Source organism: Talpa europaea, assembly GCF_964194135.1.
Source record: "Talpa europaea genome assembly, chromosome: 13".
NCBI lineage: Eukaryota > Metazoa > Chordata > Mammalia > Eulipotyphla > Talpidae > Talpa > Talpa europaea.
The window spans coordinates 94,721,426-94,746,709 of NC_140080.1; the positions used below are offsets into that span (position 1 = coordinate 94,721,426).

The 25,284-nt window shown below is 38.9% G+C and overlaps 1 protein-coding gene across 1 annotated transcript in view; it reads left to right on the forward strand.

Annotated features, from left to right (window-relative positions):
* Positions 1–2,769: 2,769 nt before the first annotated feature.
* Positions 2,770–25,284, forward strand: part of CCDC102B (coiled-coil domain containing 102B) — a gene marked incomplete at both ends in the record, with an annotated part of 58,934 nt that continues 36,419 nt past the window's right edge. Inside the window, 3 exons of the mRNA XM_084252717.1 lie at positions 2,770–3,366; positions 4,746–4,966; positions 12,968–13,076. Of these exons, the coding sequence (XP_084108843.1) occupies positions 2,770–3,366; positions 4,746–4,966; positions 12,968–13,076 (927 nt within the window). The remainder of the gene's footprint in view (positions 3,367–4,745; positions 4,967–12,967; positions 13,077–25,284) is intronic.

The following is a 25,284-nucleotide window of genomic DNA, read 5'->3' on the forward strand; positions in this document are numbered from 1 at the left end:
ATATCCCCATTTCCACTGGCTTGAGAAATTCTTTAGAACTGGAAATACTATTCAAGTTCAAGGACTGAATGATTAAACCCCACTCAATTTTGTTTAGTCAGATGTGAAAAAGTACATAGTTAATTGGTAGGCAAGATCTCAGTGTACCAGAATCCAATTATAGAGTCTTCAAAACACTAGTGAAGTAAAATTTAATGGGACATTTTTAAAGACATTACAGTTTTATGGTACTGATTTATTTTGAAAAATAGCAAGGATAAATGTAAATTTAATACGGTGAAATGAATTTTCTATCTTCATTCTGGACTTCCAAGCAAAATAAATATTATGAAATAGTGAATAGCTCATATATGAGTATATATAAAAAAAGATACACATATATACTTAGTGTGCTTCTAATTAAGGGTTCCTTTATTCTTTCCCTTTTTAATATTTTTCTTAGTTTATTAATGAGCCACAAAATTTGGTCAGTTGTATTAACACTGCCCTCTGAATTGCAGTAAATGAAGTGAATAATTACTCCAAATAAGCACTAATTCAAATTTGATTGGACATATACCAATGCTAACTAAAAATAATTACAACCACAAATCTATATTATTATCATAAGTATAATAAGGAGTTAATTGGTTTGGCTTTTCTACTGAATACTTGGTATAATGTGTTTTTTCCTACAACTGAAAGTGATATACATTTAATATTATATAATCTTTTTTCCCCAATGCATACAATCACTTTTCTCCAGCTTATTTTGTAAATTATTGGTATAATGAAACCCCTTCAGCTGATTAAATAGATGGCTCATAGGAGACAGTTTATGATCTCTAACTATATAAAAGCAAATGAAAAAATGAGAGGAATTAACATCATGAATGTAAAATGTTATCTGAGATTATTTATATCAGAAAGTCTTATTTGATAATAAAAATGGGTAAACTTCTAGAACCACATAACTTCATTAATTTATAGGTTAGCCTGCATGTTTTAAGTATTTGTTTAAAGGAAAAGATTCCACTTACTGGATCTTCAGTATGTTGCTATTCAAATAAAGTAATGGGTATATATATTGGTAAGAAAGTTTTGCCCTCACCAATTAATTTCTTTTGCTATGTAACTGGAAAGCTGTTTTCAGTTCCTTTATAAGGCTTTGTAATTACTAAGGTCTTGTTCCATCTGGCCTGTGTTGTGAAACCTCCTCATTTTTAGCAGCCAGGTAATCACTTCTTGAGCAATTCCTCTGCACCCAACCCTGACACCAGAATATGTAGTAAGAAAAAGTTGACTGAATAAATGCACCTTTATAATGTGAATTTTTTAATATCCATACGTGTCTGCTCAGGCACTGGGCCATAATATCTTTAAGAACAAGGACCATGTCTGATTCATGCTATTTTATTTTTAGACCTTATCTGATTTCTTTCTGATTGCAAGTAACAGAAAAATCAACTGTCAGAGTGTATAGAAACATAAGTATTCAGAGCAAGGGACCCAAGTTCTGTTTTCTAGGTTTCATGCAGCAGTTCAATCAGTAAATCAAGCTCTCATCGTCTATCTGTTCCTCCATTTTATTTATTTTTTTAAAGATTTATTTATTTATGCATAGAAGAGCTGGGGTACAGGCCAGAGGTGTGGGAGGTGAGAGAATTCACCAGAGACAGAGTGGGGAACAGAACAGGCAGGTTGACCGAAGTACACTGCTGAGGGGAGCAGCGGGTGAGACAGGAGAGGTCTGCTGCTCCCTGGCTGGCCGGGAATCGAACTCATGCTGCAGTGGCTGTGGATAGCTTCATAGGTTGCATCTTAACCCTTGCGCCACCAGGGAGTTCCCATTTTATTTTTTTCTTTAAGATTTATTTTATTTATGCAAGAGTTGGGGTACAGGCCAGAGGTGCAGGGGGTGAGAGGATTCACCAGAGACAGAGTGGGGAGCAAAACAGGCAGATCTACTGAAATCCACTGCTGAGGGGGAGCAGCGGGGAGACAGGAGAGGTCTGCTGCACCATGTGGGTCAGCTCCCTGGCCAGGGGTCAAACTCAGGGCCACAGTGACTAGTGATAGCTTGAGAGTGCTGAGACTTTAACCCCTGCACCACCAGGGAGGCCCTGCTCCAACATTTTAAAAGTAACAGGATGACTATTATGCTCTCCTTCTTCCAGATCCTGTCCTTGTTCAGACAGCACAAAACCAGAGGATACGGGGTTTCTCCTTCTGACATTCTCCTATTTTTCTAAACAGGAAAGCTACCTGTTAGACACCCCCTCACAGCTCATCAGCAGAGGCAGGTCCCTGCAGCCTGAGACTCCTGAGTGGTCCAGGAGGGGGAGGTCAACATGAAGAGGTAGACCAGTGATGACTTAGCCTCTGGGGTGGGGCTTGTCCTCCCACAGATCAATAGATGTTGCAGTCCACCCGGACAAGTGCGCTGTTATGAGGGAAAGCAGATCACTGAGTGGTTAATGGACACCTATGTTATAAGTATCTCCTGAATGGAATTGGCTTTGTTAACATGAATGATTCATGCCACACACTATTTCCAATTGTATCTTCATATTTTCACTTGTATGAAAATATTCAATGTGTGCGGTTTCTATTTTTTTAGGATAATACAGGTGCATACACTCCTATATCTGTTTAGTTACACAGGAGAGGAAAATATGCACTATTGAAGGATGCACTGTTTTCATCAACTTTTTAAAAAATTGCTTATAGAATTATAAGAGACATTCAAATGTTTATTCTGTTCCCTGTCTTAGGCCTGAGAAAATAAATATGAATCTGGATTCCATTCACCGGTTAATCGAGGAAACGCAAATCTTCCAGAGACAGCAGCCCTCACCAAAATCGCCCAGTGATGCGGTGGCACCTGCCTCGTCCCCGCGGGAGCCCTGCAATCCCTGCTGGCCCCTGCAAGGCCTGCATGCGCCCCCCGCACCTGGCACCTGCGCGCACCTGCGCGGCCCCAGCGAGTGGGACATCTGCGAGGAGCTTCGCCGGCGCGAGCTGGAGGAAGTCAAGGCCAGAGCAGCTCAGATGGAGAAGACCATGCGCTGGTGGTCGGACTGCACCGCCAACTGGAGAGAAAAGTGGAGCAAGGTTCGAGCCGAGAGGAACAGCGCCAGGGAGGAAGGGAGACAGCTCCGAATCAAGCTGGAGATGACCATGAAAGAACTGAGCGCTCTCAAAAAGAAACAAAGCGTGGCACAGCCAAAGGAGGCGCGAGAAGCTGAGGGGAGCCAGGGCCTGAGGACCCCCGGCTGCGGGGACGCGTCCTGGGCGCCAGGAGACCAAGGTGGAGAGGAGCTGTGTGCACCTGCCGGAGAGGGCTGGGCGCAGAGGGAGCTTCCTGCAAAGAGCGCAGACAGCAAGGTAAGGGGGGATGCCTGGAAGAATTCAGAGGCCATCGTGGGCGTTGTTACTGTCACCCCATCTGGGTTATTATGTATATTGAGTGCCATCCTTACCATGGGGAGAATGGGGGAATGACAAGACCAAGGGGATTGTTGGGGTGCCCTGGCAAAGGACGGTAGCCTGGAAAGCGTGAGCAACAGAACTTTGTTTTCTCGGTTCTGGTGGCTGGAAGTCCACGATCAAGGGATCCGAAGGGTTGGCTGCTTCTTTTTTTTTTTTAAATAAATTTTATTTTTATATTCCCCATACAATTGCAACCCCCTTATTTTGACCCCAATCCCTCCTCTCCCCACTCCCCAACCCCCATAGAGTGTCTCTGGTTCATAGTTGTTTGTTGATTTTGATTTTCACTTTCTTATAGTTATTCATTTTCCTGGTCCCTTATTTAAGTTTTCTAGATTCCTGCTGTGAGTGAGACCATCCGGTATTTTTCTTTTTCTTTCTGGCTTATTTCGCTGAGCATGATCCCCTCCAGCGCCATCCATGTTGCTGCAAATTGCATGTGTTTATCTTTTTTGAATGCTGCGTAATATTCCATGGTGTATATGGACCACATCTTCTTGACCCAGTCATCTATTTTTGGGCATTTGGGCTGTTTCCAAAGCTTAGCTATTGTAAACAGTGCTGCTATAAACATAGGGGTGCAGGTGCTCTTCGGAATGGATGTTTCTGTGTCCTTTGGGTAAATACCTAGGAGTGGAATTGCTGGATCATACAGAAGCTCTATGTTTAGTAGGTCCAGAAATCTCCACACAGCTCTCCATAGTGGTTGGACCAGTTTGCACTCCCACCTGCAGTGCAGGAGAGTTCCTTTCTCTCCACATCCTCGAGGGTTGGCTTCTTTTTGAGACTGGTAGGAAACTCAAATAGTTCAAAAAGTCTACTAAAAATTCACGAGTTTATTGAAAATGTATTGTACCTTATCCTCCCATGATGTTAAAAAATAACCAGTTGGTTTCATTTGGAAACTTTCAAGTGTTCTGTGACAAAAGAAACTTGAAAGAGGAATGAATAAACTCATTAAATTGCTCCTTATAGCTATTCAAATTTATTCAGTGTTATTTTTAGCTCTGATAGGAAAAACCAACTTTAAACTAAAAGTTAAAGCAGACCTTTTGAGAAATGTATTCTATTATAATAAGGTAAAGCAGTGAAAGAAAAGTGATAGTTGAAGAATGCAAATACGAGTTTGGCCATATAACATTATTAGAGAATGACAAAGAAATGAAAATTTGCTGCTGAATAATAACCCCCCTCAAAAAAAAATCTGCTTCATGATTTTTCTAGTAAGAAAGAGAACATTTCCACAGTAACAACAGTTTTATGCTTCTTTTCAGGAAGAAAGTTTGATTATCGATACTCTCAGATTAAATGAGGAGCTGAAGCTCAACCTAGATTATCCTGATTTATTCAAAAATGCTGGTTCTGAAAACTGTACAGTGAAACCTGGATTAAGACTTCAAGAGATAAATCTGCCTTTGGAGAATGAAGCGCTTGAAATTTCAGCTTTGCAGGGGCAGTTGGATGAATTCCAAAAAATCTCATGGAAGGAAAGAGAGTAAGTGCTAATTATTGTCTCCAACCAAGTCTGATTTTCAAACCTCTTAAAATTAAGTCTAGTTAACTTGTGCTTGATAATGTATTTCACCTGTGATTAGTCATTAACTTCTAAGATTCAAAAAATGAGTTTGACATATAATTTACTTTATAAATTTTAAAAAGTCATCTATGATTTGGTAGTTTTTATCACTTTTATCATAATCTTGTTCTTATATCTCTTATTATTCCAAGATTAATTACATTTGAATTTTTAATGTATGTGGTTTAGAAAACCCTACTTAGTTTCCTAAGTTCTACAAAATTAATAGACTTCAATGCGTCAACTGAAGTGAAATATATGATAATATTAACAATGGGCAAGTCAAATTTTGTAAGGTTGATCACAGAAAATGTTGCTGTACTCATTGGTCATTTGTGGTGAAAGAGGGGACCCTGAACTTGACACTAAATGACCTGGATTAAGCCACCTGGATATCCATCCTGGTTCTGCCATTCCGTCTGTGATGTTACATTAACCAAGACTGTGCTGTTGTCTCTTTTGAGAAATACCAGTAGCTTATGGTCCAGTTACCTGTGGGTGTGTAGCCCAGCTTCCCACACGGTGGTTATTGTTGAAACAAACACCTATTTACTCATGAATCTTGAACGAGAACCCATGTTAACAATTTTACTGGAACAATAGGTCTCAATCAGGTTCTAAGCTCAGCATCTTATTTTTAGAAGGATTTTACTTTTTGGTGCTTACAGAATTCTCTCAACCCCCTTTAATAACGCTACTCTGTCGATATATTTAATAGGAAGTACATGAACCTGGGCCTCCAGAAGTGACCCCCTACACACACACCCCCGTCCCAACTCTCCCGGGTAACCACAGTCACTTGTCTCCAAGGCTCTCACTCGCACACATGTGCAGACATACAAATTTTGACTTCCTTGGAATAAAGTAATAAGCCTCTGTCACTTTACAACCTAGGGAGCTCCCCTGTGAAATGTGAACCGAGTGCAAGCAGAGACCAAGAGGCAGAATACTCCAGCTGGAAGGGGACTGTTAGCTGGATGCCACCAGCGTCCTGTGTTTCTACCAAGACTATAATAGGTTTCAGCCACTTGCACAGGCCAGGTGGTGTCAATAACACATTAGTCTCCCAGAGTCACATCCTTCAACCCATTCCTGCTGGGGGCATGGCAGGTGGAACATATAATCCAAGGATGGGGAGGAGGGGTTGAGCTCAGATTTCCCAGGTCAGCTTGAAGGTTAACTGAAGGTCAAGTCTCTGCAGCGCCTCCTTCAGCATCCCCACAGGATGCAAAGGCTCCGGTTGTCAGCACTTTCAATGTAGGAGCATAGACAGGCTGCAGAGTGTGGGGGCGGCGGGACCTCTGATCCACATTGTGATGATTCTGCACTTAAACAGCCCCACGTTTCTGAGTCCCAGCGCGTATATTAGCCTGCAATCCATGCAGCAATTGCCAAGCCTTGTTTCAACCACAAGAGAAAGTTTCCCAAGGATATAGTGTATACTGTTACTATAAATCTATCAGAGCTTTTAAATTCTTCCCCTGGAATCTCAGCAAGTACGTGGCTTGACCTGAGAAAATGTGAATGTAACTTGGTGTAGGGTCAGGAATCAACACGATGCAGGTTTTCTAATATCCAGCAGACCGGGTAAAGAAGGAGTCCTAGAGTCCTCAGTGGCTTTTGCAGGTTTTTTATTTAACCAGGTACACGGCAGGCAGGCAGCCCCCAGCAGGTCTTCACTCTGGGCTCTCCGGCCTTCTCTCAGCTTCTGCTTCTCTTGCTTCTCTCTCGGCTTCTCTTTCGGCTTCTGCAGGCGTCCCCGTGACGCTGCCCTTAAAAGCCCAGTCTCAGCCCAGGTGAATCCCATCTACCTAGGCCCACACCCTACTCCAGGTGCCCGCCATCAGGCATGCACTCAGGACCTCAAGGATGCACCATCTATCCTGATGGCGGGAGGGCAGAAAAGCCTGACATTTTTCCTTACCCCACACTTGGCCTTTGTTTCCAGCAACTAGGGGAATTGTGCTGGAGGAGAATGAGTCAACTGGGAGGAGTCTTTCCACCCAGCCCATTAAACTTTATTTTAATAATATGACTTGCATTCTGAGTACTGTTCACCTTTATGAAAAATTATCCCAGTTCTGAAAGATCCTTATCATGGAGAATTTGTAGACTTCTGACCAACCTCTTAGCTAAAGACTTCCTGGGTAGAGGATTTGAAGTGAAAGTGAGAACCTGATCCTCCCACAGTCAGGCATTCTGAATGTTTAGGAAGAGGTGCTTTGGGGTTACCAAGCCTTCAGCCAGGGAGACAGTGAGGTCAAATGTTTGTACTACACTGTGTTTCACATTTAGAACTAGTTCTCAAATTGAACTACAGAGGGCACTTGTATTCCTCAGAAAATGCTTTGTGTCATTCAAGCTTAACCTCCAGTATCCCTTTCAATTTCATTTTCTTAATTTATTTCCTGTGTATGAAAATTAAATTACTTCAATTACTTTGCTTTGCTTCATTAAGCGAAGATTTTTTAAAATAAAATGATAGTTAAGATCTTGATAAGAAGATGCAGAAAATTATGCTTCAGAGATTAGCCGGAGCTAGAAATGTATGTGTATACAACATATATTGTACACACTATACAATATAGGCTGTATATTATATACATATATTGTGTATACTATATTGTGTATACTATACAATATATAATTTGTTCCTCAGTACAATGAACAAATGGGCACTCAAGTCTGATAAGTATAATTTAATGTAATATTAAAAAGTAGAAAGTGAAGCATATGTTTATTTATTCACTGTCACAAATGGGACATGCAGTAAATTCTTGCCATTGTAAAAAGTACCTTGTGGTATTTATTTTTCCAGCTTTGTGGAAGTTTTATTGACAAATATAAATTTGGCATATATTTAGGGTTTGTGGTGTGATGTTTATATAAGAAGTGAAAAGGTGTTCCCAGTAAGCTAATTGGCACATCCTCACCTCACAGTTGTCATTTCTGTACGTGCACTGAGGACATTAAGATCTATCCTCTTAGCACACTTCAAGTATACAAAAGAGTATTGGCGGTTCTAGTCGCCAGCTTCTATAGAAGATCCCAAGACTTTTGTCTTATAACTGCTTGTCCACACCCTTGACCAGCATCTCTGCATCCCACTGCTTCTGCCAACCTCTTTACTCTTTGGTTCTCTGACTTCAGCTTTTTAAGATTCCACATATGAGCAGATCATATGGTGTTTCTCTTTGATTTATTTCATCAGCGTAATGGCTCCATTTCACCCATGTGACTGAAAAAGTATCATCATCCTTTTTTTTTAATGACTGAATATTTTTTTGCTACATTTTAAAATATATCCATGATGATGAACACAGGTTTTCTATATCTTAGGTACTGTCAACAATTTTGCAAAGAACAGGAGGGATGGAGACATCCCTTTGGTATTGGTGTCACTTCCTTTGGGCCTATACAGAAATAGGACTGCTGGATCATATGGTGGTGGTTTATTCCTTTTTTTTTAGAAACTCCACTTGGTGGACATTTACTGCTATTTTTATAGTGCATGCACAGACTGTCTCTTTATTAGATAGAGGATTACAAGTAAACAATTTTCTTCTGGAAAAAAAAACGTTAATAGATCTTTAGGAAAATACTTATTAGATATTTTACAATGAAATTTCAGTTTCAAAATGATTAATCATTATTCCCAGATGCTAATTTTTAAGGAATTGTCATCCCTGAAAATACTTTAATTTTCTTGTCTAGCTCTCCAAATTTTATGTGCAGCCACCATGTGATGATAATATTTAACAAAGTATCAAAATGTTGCAGATGAATAAACAAGAGTGCATAGAAATATAATCATATTTTCCATAAGAATCACTTTGGTTCACATTTTATATTTTGGATCTTGCAAACTTTATATATTCAGTGATCTTATTCTTAAAAGTTTATATTATCATTTAAAAATACTCTTCTGTTGAGTTTTACATATTTAATTTTGTTTTCTTAAAGAATTTGTGCATAAGCTATGAAATATACTTTACAGTAAAATTAGGTCTTTTTTCCTATGTCTTGCTGTTTAAATATTTTGACATAGTTTAAATTTCAATTATAAACATCACTGTATAAATAAGCAATTTAGAGAATCTAATAAAATCTAAATTGAATAAATCGATTAGCCAAAAAATCAAGGATTCAAGGGTGCCCTCTGCTGTATAAAGTTAAACGTGCAGTGACACAAAATGATTCTTGATGTGACCAAAATAAAAAATAGATACAGGGGCCTCCCTGGTGGTGCAGGGGGTTAAGCACAGCACTGTGAAGCTGTCCACCGCCTTTGAGGTGTGAGTTTGTTCCTGGGCCTCCAGACCTCTCCTGTCTAGCCCGCTGCTCCCCTCAGCACTATATTTCATCAGTCTGCCTGTTCTGTTTCCCACTCTGTCTCTGGTGACTCCTCTCACCCTCCATGACTCTGGCCTGTACCCCACTTCAAAAAAATAATAAAAAATAGATACAAATATCACATTAATATTAAAACTTTTTTTTACAAATCACCTTTCCCCTCTCTTCTAGGACTAAATTGTACCTTTTCACAGTAGAAGAGTACATGGTTTTCTTTGGGTAAACTAATAAATACCAATTATTTAATTTAGGATGCATACTTAAAGAGATAAATAATAGTATATATATTTTTTAGATTTATTTATTTATTCATATAAGCACTAGGTAGAGTCAGAAGTGCGGGAGGGTGAGCGAATCCACCAGAGCCAGAGTGGGGAGCAGAGCAGGCAGAAGGACCGAAGGACACTGCTGAGGGGAGCAGCGGGCGGCAGGAGAGGTCTGCGCGCCATGTGGGACCCTCGCCAGCGGCTGGGGATCGAACCGGCGCTGCAGAGGCCCGCAGCCCAGCGCTCAACCGATGAGCCACCGGGGAGGCCCAATAATAGTATATTTTTAATGTTACTATTCTTCCTAAAGAAGGAAGGTAAATAGGTATCTATTCATTTTAATATACTTGGACAAAGTTATATTATTTTTATCTCATAGTAGGCTTTAAATAGTAATTCTAAATCTAGATATATTCTAGATATAACCAAGAAATAATTACATCTTTAGACATACCTACATTTATGGATAACTAAAACAAATTAATATATAATTTAAAATGTTCCTCTTGAACTTATTACAAAAGCTTTGAAGGAAGAGTTGCCTCAATAATTCTAATAACAATTTTGAGAATTAGCATTTATTTACAGTAATAATAAAATCATTTTAAGTTGAACAGTAATCATTTTCATGTTAATGTGAACATTTTTGTTAATATTATCATTTGATTTATTAAAGTATAATGTAAAAAAACTAACATTGCTTTTTCAACATGTTAATTATGAATTTGTGAAATTAAGAAATCTAAATTTTCCAACACTTTCAAATTATCCTATTTAGACATAAAATGATTCTCCAAATGAATTTTGAGAGAATTTAGTGATGTATGCTTCATCACACAAATATAGTTAATTAACACCCTTCAAAATTCTCTTACTAATTTAATAGATGCCATTCCTTTAAAAATTTTTATTATCAACAGAAAGCATTCCTGTTTTCTACTAATATAAGTCTAATAAATTAAAATAACAAATATGGTGATTCTTAGACATTTCAAGGAAGTTACAATCAGTATAACTGCGATTTAAATTCACAAGTCTAGGTCAACATTACTCATTACTGAATATGCCTTTATACAGAATTTCAAAAATACCCAAATGGCAAATAAATATCTTACTATACAATAATTTTTACATTCTTTCTCTATTTCTTTCTGTATTTCACACAAAATATTACTACTTATCTGCCTATTATTTCTGCACTTAATTCTATTCTTTTTGAAATTGCAAACTCGGTCTCTAAGAACTTAGGTGTTGCACGCTGCTGGGTTAACTCATGTCTCAGAAGTTTGTACTGAGGTTGTCAGCCTGGAGCAGGAGACATTCGGGGCAGTGCTTATAAGAGAGAGACTTTTATACTCAGCCTTTTTGTTTGCTGATTTTAATATATTTTCTATGTTAATATTCCAAATTGTAGTGCTGGTTGTTTTTGCAACCTGAGTCTTTTGAGGTTAAATTAAGCCCTAATTTGTTCATATTCTTTTAATTTTATGGCTCGATTCAAACAAAAGCAATTATGTAATTCTTTAACGGACTGCTTAGCCATGTCATTGCATTAAGCAAATATATTTACAGCTTAATTCTTTTTGAATTATTTTCGTAGGATTGCTACCTGGAAGAGTCATCCTTATAGTTATGTAAATGGCTTTCAATTTTCGTTCTGGCAGGCATCTTCTAGCTCCGTGAATGCTTCTAAGATTGTTCTAGTAACATCATCTTTGAAATAGATCCATGTATATGGACCTACTCTAAGTGCAATAAGGCTGTAACTAACAACCCCGGATTCTTAGTGGCACTTGAGTTGCCTGCTGTCTGGAGGCTGGCTGATCTAGACTGGGCTTTTGAGGGGAGACTCTTGTAGAATCCACTTTCTCATGCTCCCATTCTGAGCAGGGGCCAGCCCTGTAAGTACTTTGAAAACAATGACCAAAATACAAGAGATAAGGGGGAAAGCCCAATTTTACAGACTTTTAAGTGTCTGGCCGCACTGCAGACTGCTCACCAGCTTTCCCTGGGTCCCGTCAGACACATTTTCTGCTTGCAAGACATGGAAAGTGAGTTTTACCATGTTTCATCATGAAATAGCACATTGTATTATTTTCCCAATTTCTTATGTTCTGTCATCATTTTTCCAGCCCCCATCCTGTCTCTAGTCCCTGACTTTATTCTTTCTCTATTTTTTCTTTTGTGTTAATACAGGATTCCACTTTTAAATAGCATTATCTGCATTAAAAAAAAAAAAAGAAAAACAACGAACAATTCAGTGGCTTAAGACAATGCTTTCTTTTGCCCATGTGGGTGCACGGAGGGTGGGGACAGGGGGCCCCACGGGACCTGCTGTGCTTGGTCAGCTGGTCAGCTGGGGCTGGGGTCTGCTTCATGTCTTGGTTCCAGGGCAGCAGTTACTGGGGGAATCTTTCACAGTGATGGCTGCCGCATAAAAGAGCCAACCTCAAGAGGTCTTCCAGCTTCTGCATCTGTACCATGACTGAGGTCCCCTGGCCAAAGCCGAGGATTGTGTACCAGGGGGTGCAAGAAAGAGCAGGCACTTTCGAACAGTAATGTAATCACACAGATGAGAGCCTGCCATCTGCAAAGGTCAATAGATGCTAATTACAACCAGAAATAAACAATTATTTTTGGCGACTCTAATAGGCATGTGGGCATCGGGAAAAAAAAAAAATCAATGATTAAGATGTCCAAGGATCAGAGTTTAATCTTATTTCATCACTTTTTCTGCAAGTGGAAAAATTAATTTCAGTTATTCAAAATGACAAAGATACCAGAAAAATTGCTTCATTAAAACAAAATTGCAAATGTTTTAAAAGTATTTTTACATCTCCATTTAGTGATTGATTTCTTAAATTGTTAGGTAGTCTCCTTGATATGCTCTGTCATATCAAGGAATTCTTCATTCATATTCAGTCACAATATAAAGCTAGATTTAAAAATATTAAAATTAGAAACATATTCTTCTATGTAAGGGAACAAAATGAATAAAGATGCTTTGAGAGAAATGCATGACTAAAACGGGAGAAAGCAGACAGAAAGTCAATTATTTTGATACTGGCAAACTAAATGTGCTTAACCTACTGTAAAGTTAATTGACAGAATAACAAATGAACTCAAGTTTTATTCAGTATTTGTAGTTTTTAATAAGTGGGAATAAGTTTTCTGTCATTACAATAGACACAATAAAATATCAAACATTAGGGAAAGAGAAAGTCTATTCTTCTCCAATTATAATGCATTCTTCAAATTATTTGTAATTTGTAAGCCTAGTTTCTTTTAATTCCTTATTTAGAATGCGTTCGTCTTTGGAGAAAGAAATAGTACGGCTAGAATCAGCTTTGTCTGTGTGGAAACGGAGGTACGAAGAACTGAAAGAATCGAAGACAAACTCCATGAACGAGGTAAGGAGACACGTGATGAACATGAAAAAATGAAACCGAGGCTTTTATCTGTTCATATGTGTAACCTGCTGCGCAGTAGGACCAATAGATGAGAGGAAAAAAAGTTAAAAAGTTGAGTTTCCTTCTTAAGAGGAATATTTGATCTCACCTGTCAGTAGTACACCTAGTCAAACTCAGGCGCTAAGAAATCTTGTTCTCAATATCAGGGTTTCTTATTGATTAACTTTTGATACAATAACCTTGATACTTTTCCTTTGCATTTGCATTGATCACATTTTGTCATAAACCCTTCGATTCAATGGCTTGTTAATATTCATTATTAAGCCTTATTAATTATATGTATTGTAGGTATTGAAGCATTGTGCTAGGTAGCATGTGGAATAGAATAGCCAGCAGCACAATGAAAAAAACAGGGACAGTATCATAAGCTAAATGTCCACAAATGAGTTATCACTTGATATGTGTGCAATATAGATGTACACACATGTGTATACATGTTCAGACACACAGACTGTCAGCTGTCTAAAGAAGCTGAGTATCTAAATCAGCTGTGAAATTGTGTCTTTTTTTAAAAGATTTATTTATTTATGCATACAAGAACCGGGGTACAGGCCAGAGTTGTGGGAGGGTGAGAGGATTCACCAGAGACAGAGTGGGGAGCAGAACAGGCAGACGACCAAAATAAACTGCTGAGGGGAGCAGCGGGCAAGACAGGAGAGGTCTGCTGCGCCATGTGGCAATCTCCCCAGTCGGCCAGGATCGAACCCGTGCTGCAGAGGCTACAGACAGCTTCACAGCCTGCGCTCAACCGCCTGCACCACGAGGGGAGGCACTGAAATTGTGTCTTAATCTAACAATCAGTTATTAAAAAGTGGTAGTTTTCCTCTTTAAGAAATCTCAAATGAATGTCACTGCAGGTTTGATTCTAGCAAGTGATAGTGTTCACTTGCGTTTGCTGAAGTCACGTGAGAGAATGTTCCAGAACCCCAGCTGCCAGCATTTGCCTTTCTTATGGATCATAGGCAGGTATCTGCATGTCCAGCAGAGGGAAGCAGTTACCGTGCAGATTCCAGAATGGTCAGCTGTGTTAACCTTGTGCCCACTGGCACTGGAAAGGAAGGACAATTTGTCCTACTATTCTTAAACACTTCCTGTGAAAAATCATTAATGAATGAAAGGTAATTTCAGTGAGAACCACAAAAGTTTAGTGTAGGCGTCTCTATAGGAAATGTAGCATTCCTCAATGAGGGATAAGTTAGACAATTAAAACTATTTATGTTAAATTTATTTCTCCTTGATGGATTATTGTGAGTTTGTCAGAAAGGTTTAGTTCTATCTTAAATGATGAATTATTTATATATGGATCTCTAACTTGTGGATTTACATGATATGTTTATTTCATGGCATCCTTATTCAAAGTTACCTGAGTAAATAAGTCTCCGGGTGTGAACACTGAAAGTAAATTAATGTTATATGAGAAAAATAGAATACAAAAGTCATGTTATGCTTAGAATATGCATGTATATGTCCTAACAGGCTTAAAATTTGATGGAGACAATTAAGATATAAGAATAGAATTTAATTAAACAGCTTTTTAACACATGTTGCCACTAGTGGGCAGTGCAGACCTGACAACGTTAATCTGCCTTTCAAGTAATTTAACATTTATGTAGCAATTGTTCTTGAAAAGTCACTGCTTTTAGTTAGTCTGCAAAGTAATATGTATATTTTTAAATATATTGTGTTTTTTATTCAAAGATATATTTTTGATTTCAAATGGGAAAATACCTGCTTTGCATTGCTCAGCAAAGCTTTATACATGAAAAAAATAAAATCAAAGTAGCATTATGCAGTGTAAATTGGATCTATAATTTGATTCCCATACAGAAAGATGTACTCGTACATGTGTGGTGTTTTTCCTAAATAAAAGGATGATAGTATTTTCATAACAGAAGAAACATAAAATTGTCAAAAACTCGTTCAAACACATGAACTTTTGAGTGCATGTTTCACTTAGATGAATTAAAAATTTGGGCAATGAATAAAAATGACCATGATGGAGTGAATGAAACAAATTTTCTTAATGTAAATGAGGAGATGTTATTATAAATAGATAGAGAAGGAAAATATTTATCTACACAGGTTTATTTATGCCAAATTACTTTTAAACTGTGTTTTTCATATCCTAAAAAGGAATTTGTATATTTGTAGAGCCTCTCTGAAGAGTTGTGGTAGGCACATGTATTTAAATTATTTTATAAAATATCTTAGAATGCTTTAAAGTATTTAAAACTGAACAAAGAAAAATACTTAGTGTTTTTTAAAAATTAATTATTTTATAAATTATCATTACAGAATAAGCATTTTATGGTACATTTAGAAATGGCTTTTAGAGTAACAAGAAGTGTAAAATATTCAATATTCAAAATATTCCCATATCATGGATTGGTAATCAGAAACACATTATCTCATGATGAATTCTCCTGTCTTACTCCTCAAAAAATTCTGATGACATTTGCTTTCACTGTTGCTCTTCTATAAACATTTTTTAATACAAGTGTAAGTCTTTCTTAGATGCCTGAAACTGTTTAGATTATAAGCAAATATAGGCCTGGCAAAGAAGTACTGATAGAAAGATTAGCGATTTTTTGAGTTGGAAACAGATGTGCTAAATAGACCCAGATTTTTAAAAACGTATTTGGAAGTCTGGTGGAAGAGAAATCATTCTTAAATCACTGGTATTTAGAGAAGTAAATCTAGGAATTTAATTGTAAAATCTAAGAAGTATTTTAAAATGAAACCATGACAATGCAAGGTAGAGATGATTGTATTCTAAATGTTGTTGCTCTGCTGATTTTCATACTTATTCAGCTTTTCCTTTGTGAGTTTGTAAATATTGATTTGAATTAGATTTTAAATTCCAAGTGTGCTGAAAAGATCATCTTAATGAAATCTCATCATCTAGAGAATCAAACATTCATCTAAGTTATATCGATCACAAATAATTCTGTTCTATTCTTTCACCATCGATGACATTCTTTCCATCAAGGAAGCTATCCTTCCAAATGTGGAGAATACTGATAACATTTTTAAATTGGCCTCAAGCTGAAAAATGAAATGCAGCTGCTCAATCTTTAAAATTTTTTATGCTTTTACCCAGTATCTTCTTAAGGAATTTATTAAGATGTTTTCTACCTTTTTTTGTGATAATGGCAATGTTTCTAGTAGTTTACAATTCACAATGTTCTTTTTATAAGTATTTATAGAGACGTAAAATATTTATGGAGACACAGGCAGTGATGTTATGTTAACTCCATATGGAAGCCTTTTCTCTCAAACGCATCAAAATACCTTTCTGACTTAGGGGAGACAGAGGTTAGAATTATGAGTTATAGGTAGGTAATATTCTCTGCATGCTATTTTGCATGCATCAAGAGAGGGATCTTGAAGGTCCTTAGATAAGCCTGATTAGTGGAGAATCTCTCTCTCTCTCTCAATGCTACCTTGTGGCTTAAATAAATAAATCACTCCACAGAAGTAGCCAAAGACCAGACTGTATCTTCTCAGCTCTGATTCCCAGGTCTGGCCTACACTGCTCCCTTCCATGTCTGCATGGTCACGTGCAGAGTCACCATCATCTCTTCCTTTGTTCTCTTCCATGTCTCTTCCCCATTGATGTTGGCTGATTCTTTCATTTTTCCACCCAGCAACTGGTGATATTTCTTAGACTGCAAAATGGATCATATTACACCCAGTTCACCTGCCTGCCTGAGTCAGCTTGGCATTTCCACAGTTGATCTGACATCATCTCTCTTTCCTATCTTCTCTGGCAAGCAATGCCCCCAAATGCCGTGGAGAGTTCCCGACTCACCTCTGATCCCTCCAGGAGGGAGGGCAGCCTTCTCCTTGCACCCAGTGGCTGCTGACCTCCGGGCGCTCAGGGCTCACAGAGTGAGATGTTGTATACAGCGGAGAGGGGACAAGAAGAGCGTGGGGTCGTGTGGGAACTACTTCCCCGGAGAAGTGAGCCTTATTTCCACTTGTGATCTGTAGCCTAGTAACTCTGCATCATGACACCTAATTTTAAGGGTTGTTGAGAATTGTATTCAAGTCAGACTTGTCTTTCATTGGCGGGATGAGGCAACTGCTCTGCAGTTTCCAAGGTGCTAGAATAAACTTGATTTTATTTGAGATTAAAAATGGTTTCAGGAGATGCCCATGATGCGAGGGCAGTGGGCAGACTTGTGATGGTGAATTTATGTGCCAACTGGACTGGGGCAAGGGATGCCCGAGTGTGGATAAAACATTATTTCTGGGCGTCTGTGAGTGTTTAAGGAGGACATTGGCACTTCAGTGAGTCATCTGAGCAGAGAAGTTTGCATCATCTGGTTCAGTGAGAACAAAATAGGCAGAGGGAGGGCGAGTTCCTCTTCACTGGACCCGGGCATCCATCTCCTCCTGCCTCAGACATCTCCACTCCTGGCTCTTGGGCTTTAGGTTGAGCTGGGACTTACACTCATCAGCCTCCACCTCTCAGGCCGTCAGACTTATGCTGAATGACAGCACCCACTTTCCTGGTTCTCCAGTTTGCAGACTACTGAGGAGAGACGCTCAGCCTCCCTCGTCAGATGAGCCAATTCCTGTGGTGTGTGATATAGCCATCCTGCTGGTTCTGTTTCTTTGGAGAACCCCAGTTCACACACATGGGTCCATGATGTTCTCCCCATCTAGAAGAGACATACTTGGGTCTTTCACCTTCAAGCAGCCTGTCACCCCACATTCACCTCAGTTTGTAAATAGCTTCTTCAAACTGTTTCAGTCTGAAAATTACTTCTTCACTATTTCTCTCAAAAAATGTGTAATATTTTAGAGACCTCATCATTGTGCAGTTTTGTGTTTGCTTACTGGATGCCTTCCCCATTGAACTTGCAGCCTCGTAATGTGCATCCCACATAATGCACGGTCATCTGCTCCCTGCACCTCCCTCCACCCAGGGTGCCACAAACATGGCGGTCGGTGGTGAGCCGCTCTTTTCTCTCCACCTCTGCTTGCTTCTCTTCTGAACAGGGACTTCAACTCCAGTCATTCAACCCCAAAACTTGCCCTCTCTGCCTGGGGAGTTCACTGCTCTGCATCCCTAAGGACTTTAGGTTTTCCAGGGTGCTGGAGTGAAGCTTCACCTCTGTCGTCCTATCCCTCATGAAAATCTGTTTGACTTGTTCTTTGCAAAATGTAAATGAGCTTGTGGGACTGGAGAGGGAGGCTGATAAAATGCCATCTTAAATTTTGTAATGGGAACGAACAATGAAGCCTGTGGGATGCCATTTTGCTGATACAAGTGCCATCAAGACCTTTTTAAACAAACGTACTTAAGAATAATATAAGCGGTAAATTGCATAAGTCAGAATTAACTGAAGTACTAGTGGATAATTTAGACATTGCCAAGGTAACCCTCAGAACACTGAGGTGATCTCTTTAACTTTGAGGCCATCACAAGAATCGTAAAGACAATTGTAAAGACAATCAGGCTGCTCAGAATCCACTGTTCCTGTAAGAGACATAAAATGATAAAGGAAATGCCAAGTGCGAACAGGATGTTTTAACATCCGTTTCATTTAAGCAACGTTGTTTTAAAATTTAAAACAATGCAAAGGATTCAGCTGATATTTAGTGACTGTACAGTTAATAGCTTGAGATGCATGATCAGATAGGTTAAAAGAAAACAGAGGATAAGGTCTCAAGGTGAGTCACAGGGTGGCAAAGTTTCCACACGGTGGGGAGCTTTTGGTTCAGGAAACATCTTCATTCCCACCTGGCAGATGCCGTCCACAGAAGACGCTTAAATCCAAAGATGCTGTGTTGGTGTGGGTTTTTTTTTTTGTTTGTTTGTTTTTTTTGTTTTTTTTCCCTGCATAAGAAATCCCCCTTACAGGGATATTCAGATAAGATCCTTCTGAAGACACATATCCTCCCTTAAGTAAACAGCGGTAGTTCTTATTTAACCTTCATTGGAATCTTTATTTATTTAACCTTAATTTTATTGGAACTGTTTTCCGGTCGAAAGGGAATTGGACCACAGTCCTGCCTGCTTTCCTAGCCCCAGTCTCTGTGCTTCTCTTGCCTGCTGTGAGCTGACCCCAGGCAGGCTTATGTATAAACAACCTGTGAAACTCTTGGATTTAAGACAGGAAAGGTGAGCACCCCATAAAACATTCCCTAAGACAGGAATGGAGAGCACCCCATAAAACATTCTCTGTGACAGAACAAATCTGGAGTGATAAATTCAAAATTGTGCCTTCTTTTCATGTACGTTACATGTCAGTTTTTACTCTATAAATATTTTTTCAAATATATAATCTAAAAGCAAAAAATGTCTCTACTTAAAAGCCCTTAATTGGGGGGGATTTGGAAGTGGCATGTTTATTGAGGGGGAGATCCAAGTGTTTCTAATGAGTCCTTTTGGCTTTATGGAGGTATAATGGATACAAAAAATACAGACATTTAGTGTGTATTTTTGATGAGTTTGTACATATTCACATTCCATTGCCACAACCGCAATGCTAAGCACATCCATCACTTGCAAAAATTTCTGTGTAGAAAATATGTAGTTTGCAGTAAGAACATTCAACTAGAGATCTATTTTCTTTTCCTTAAATAGTTCAAAATTCATGATGTATTGTTAACTATAGTGTTATGTTATACAGCAGAGCTTGAACACATTCATCTTAATACTAGAAACTATACCCACATACAAACAATTCCTCATTGTCCCCACCCAGCCCCTGGGTACCAACATTCTGTTTTCCACTTCTATGAGTTTGGCTAGTTTAGATACTTTGTGTGAGTAGAATGATACAGTATTTGTTTTTTATGAGTGACTAAATGCTGTTTCACTTAGCAAAATGTCCCTGGGATTCATCCAATTCTTGCAAATGGCAGTATTTCCTCCCTTCTAAGACAGACCGATAGCCCGTTCATCTATCTTCTGTATTTTCTTATCCATTCAGCTGTCAGTGGCCATTTGGGTTGTGTCCATATCTAGGTTATTCTGAATAATTCTGCTTGAACATGATGAAGCAGATATCTCTGACAGACCCTGATTTCAATAAGTTTTGATATACCCCAGAAATGAAATTGCTGGATCACGTGGTTATTCTATTTTCAATTTTTTTGAGGGACATCGACACTGTTTTCCTAGTGGCTACACTATTCTGCATTCCACCAACTATACACAAGCGTTCCAGATTTTCTACTTCTCAACTGCATTTTTATAACTGTCCTAGCAGGTGTCAAGTGACATCTCTCATGGTTTTGATTTGAGTTCGTTGATGAGTGTGCTGGGCACATTTCATGTACCTTTGGGTCGAATGCTCACAATGGTTCATTTGTTTTTCTTTTAAAGATTTATTTATACAAGAACTGGGGTACAGGCCAGATTTGTGGAAGGGTAAAAGGATTCACCAGAGACAGAGTGGGGAACAGAACAGGCAGACTGTTCTGCTGAGGGGAGCAGCAGGCGAGACAGGAGAGGTCTGCCATGTGGACTCTCGCCGGCCAGCCGGGATCGAACCGGCGCTGCAGAGGCTGCAGACAGCTTCACAGTGCAGCGCTCAACTGCCTGCACCACCAGGGGAGGCCCCACAATGGTTCATTTGAACATGAACACTGTTCCTCCTTTTTTTAGCTTGTGAGGATATCGAACCAATGACAATGTAATTTATACTACGCTCATCTCATTCTCTAAGCCTAGATTGTCTTCGAGCACAGTTTACTTTAGCTAATGGATGCCAACTTTAGTATTTCATAACCAAACCCTTCTTTGAGAACTAATAATCACTATTAAGAGATCTATTGATAAATAAAAAATTTTATTGTGACCAATAAAAGTCACAAAATTTTACATAGGATGGAAAACATATAAAATGGAAAAGTTTCTTTTTTTTTTAAAGATTTATTTATTTATGCATACAAGAGCTGGGGTACAGGCCAGAGATTGTGGGGGGTGAGAGGATTCACCAGAAACAGAGCGGGGAATAGAACAGGCCGACTGACCAAAAGACACCTCTGGGGGGAGCAGTGGGCGAGACAGGAGAGGTCTGCCGCGCCTTGTGGGATGCTCTCTGGCTGGTTGGGGATCGAACTCGTGCTGCAGAGGCTGTGGATTGCTCCACAGTGCGGTGCTTAACCCCTTGCACCACTAGGGAGGCCCCCCCAAAATGGAAAGCAGTTTCTATGGAAATACTCAGATTCCTCAGGTGAGGGGGTTCCTTGTAAATACACCCAAGAAACTGGAATAACAGAAAACAAAATCAACAAAAAAAGCCAAACCAAAACAGCAGAAATCCACAAAGAGCACGCAGCTGCTTTACGGTCCAGCAACCCCGCCTGGGATGTTGGAACATATGATAATGGACTCTCCAACCAACAGATTTCCTTTAGATTCTAAATATTCTGTTTCTTGTTTTCAGCCTCTTTCCTGTTCCCAGGTGTCCAATTATTGCATCACTTATTACAGATGCTTGTTTGCTTTTTACCTTTTCCTCTGGACAGGGATCCCCTGGAGAGGGAGGCACCTGATGGGGACCTCTCTAGCGAGGGTCAGCCTCTCAGTGAGGGGGGCCCACAGGTGGACTCAATGAAGTGGGAATGGATATCTCAGAGCAAGGGAAGAAAGTTGCTGGAAGATTTCAGCTCCCTACGTTTGGCCTATTTTTCCATTGTTCTGACTTTCCCTCTCTATATAGGGGACTTTTGCTGATTCCAGATATTGCATTGTTTACACAAAAAGGCACAAAATCCTCAAAAGAAAAGTGGTTTTGTCAGCTCTTTGGTCAGGGGAAACATTTATTTGCACAGGTCAGGATGGATCTCCAAAGGTTTCAAGAATTCTTATGTTGGGGGAGAGTAGAAATGTCTTAACAAATTTCAGGTCACCAAGTTAGTGAAAAATCATATAAGAGAGTGTCCAAGAGTAGCTTATTTACATAAATAGCAAACAGCCACATAGGAACAAATTTAAATGTCATTACAATAGGAACAGAAACAAAGAGGAGAGAACTCGAGAAGGGTGAAATCCCTCCACTGAACCGGGTTCTCAGCATTAAGCTATGAAATACGTAGAGAAATCCCTGAGTAGGCTTTTTGAGTCTCCCTGAGATAGGGGAGCTGACAACACAAATTAAGAGGTGAAAGAGTGACTGTGTTTTAGATCATTTGATTAAGAATGCTCCTGGCAGAAACTCTTTGAGACGTAAAATTAAATTAGAAGCCATAATGTTGCAATGGCTTTGATTAAAACAATCTTTTCTCTTTACATATTTTTAAGTTATTTTAAAGGCTTATTTTATTTATTTATGCATACAAGAGCTGGGGTGTAGGTCAGAGGTGCAGGGGGTGAGAGGATTCACTAGAGAGAGTGGGGAACAGAACAGATGGATCTACTGAAATGCACCCTGAGGGGAGCAGCGGGGAGACAGGAGAGGTCTGCTGGCCATGTGTGTCAGCTCCCTGGCTGGGGATCGAACTCATGCTGCAATGGCTGCGGATAGCTTCATAGTGCTGAGATTTAACCCCTTGTGCCACCAGGGAGTTTTATATTTTTAAGTTTAAATGCACTCTAATTTACAAACCATACAATACATCCAGTTGTAGAAAACGGTTTAGTATTTTTCACCTATTCAGTGTTGTGCATCCATCACCACAACCAACTCTAGAAAACTTCATGTGTCCAAAAAGAAAGCCTTTATGTATTAGCAATCACTTCTCATTCACATCCATCCCATCTTTTTTTGGAAAATACTAACCCAATTAGTATTTGTCTATTCTGGACATTTCCGATGAATGGAGTTTTGTGACTGACTTCTTTCATTTTATTGCGGGTTTATGAATAGAATTTCTGTAATCTGCTACCTTAACAGCTGTTATGGTCACGATTCAATAGAGAACACAAGCATTGTTTCTATTTATTTTTTATTGCATTGACAGTGGTTTGCAGCACTGTATATGATTCAGAGGTCTCTGTCCACACCTTTTTCAAATACATGATTTGTATTTGGGTACACCATACCCATCAGCAAGGTGCCCATAACCTGCCACTCCTTCACCATAATTCATTGGGCAGATGGTATTTAAGTGACTACCCCATTTAGAACAAAAATATCAGGAGGTATAACTTTCTGTTTTCTATAGGAAAGAGATACATTAACAGCTGTTTTATGCATGTCTGCATGAGAGATAGAGATTTCTATTTTTTTCTTTTTTTTTTTTAAGATTTATTTATTTACTATTTATACAAGTACTGGGTACAGTCAGAAGCGCGGGAGGGTGAGAGAATTCACCAGAGCGAGCATGGAGCAGAGCAGGCAGAAGGACCGAAGGACACTGCTGAGGGGAGCAGCGGGCGGCAGGAGAGGTCTGCGCGCCATGTGGGACCCTCCTCTGGTGACCGGGGAGCAGCCGGGGATCGAACCGGCGCTGCAGAGGCCGTGGGCAGCTTCGCAACCCAGCGCTCAACCGCTGTGCCACCGGGGAGGCCCGAGATAGAGATTTCTAAATATTTTTTTCCTTAAATGAAAACTTTGGTTTTGACAGAAGTACATGCCACTATCTGAAGTTTAATAGAAAAGGGCTAAGTCATGAAACTATTTGTTTCTAAAGTTTTACAGAAATGTAAGATCTTTCTTTAGACCAAGGTGGTACTACTTTGCTATTTGATGAAGTTGAATTACATACTTTAGCTCCAATAAAATATATTCAAAGATAATTGTTTGATTTTTCCTGGTTTCATGCTATAGTAACTTTGTGTATCATCAGGAAATATTTAATTAATAATTAAACCATGCTAATCTTTTTAAAACCCTATTTATCTAAAAGCAAAAATCTAAAACACATTTTCTCCCCCAGAACTTTGATGTTCTGTAATTTCAACTTTCTTAAGAGATAAAGAAATTGAGTGGGGAACTTAAGGATTAACATTCTGTGAAATTGAAAAGGCTTATAAATAATAAATTTAAATGGTATCACATTGAAAAATGTATCTTGAAGATGAGTCGATTTAGATAGGAAGACTCCATATTATCAAGATACCAGTTTTTCTCAACATGATCTATAGATTTTAATTTATTCCCAATATAAATAACACCAAGTTCTTTGATTGATATCAACAGACTAATTGGGACTTTTGCACAAAGGCCCAGAACAACAAATACCATGTCACCTTTGACTCAACCTGCCTTCAAGACTTAGTGTAAAGCTAGAGTAATCAAGATGGTGTGTAACTGGGGAAAGTATAGACAGATAGATCAGTGGAACAGACTAGAGAGCCCAGAAATAGATCCAAATAAATATAGGTAATTGATCTTTCAACAAAGAAGTAAAGACAATATTGTAGAGAAAGGATAGTCTGGACAAATGATAGTAGAACTACTGGACATTCCCATGCAAATAAAAATGAAGATATACATGCATCTTGCACCCTTCACAGAATAACTCAAGATTGATCATGGACCCAAATATAAACCACAAAACTATAAAACTCCTAGTAGTAACATAGTAGAAAACTTAGATGATCTTGAGGCTACCTTTTTAATCACAACATCAAGACAAGCAAGAAATTATTGTAAGTTGGACTTCATTAAAATTAACAAATTGTTCTCTGTGAAAGACCATTTCAGGGGGATGAGGATACAAGCCATATTATCAAAGAAAATATTTGCAAAATGTCTTGTCTGATAAAAGACTGTTATTCAAGATATACAACTCTTAAAACTCAAACAAGTGGATAAGGAAAATGACCCAAATATCTTAACAGACACCTCACCAAAGAATACAGATAGCAAAAAATATATGGAAAGACAGCACACGTCACCTCACTTGTCAAAAGCAAGTGGAAATAAAAACCATAATGAAAGATCACCAGACACCTAGATAATGGCCCCAACTTAGCAAACTCAGGTGAACCTGGGGAGCAACAGGGCTTCTCACTCATTGCTGGTAGGCATGCGAAATGGCAGAGCCATTTGGGAAGACAGTTTCTTATAAAACTGAACATACTCTGACCATATGATCCAGCAATCAGGCTCCTTCAAATTTACCTAAAGGGGTTGAAAATTTGCACATGTTTGTGGCAGCTTTCTTCATAAATATCAAAACTTGGAAGCAAAGAAGTGGTCCTTTAGTAGATCAATGGATGAATAACCGTGGTACATCC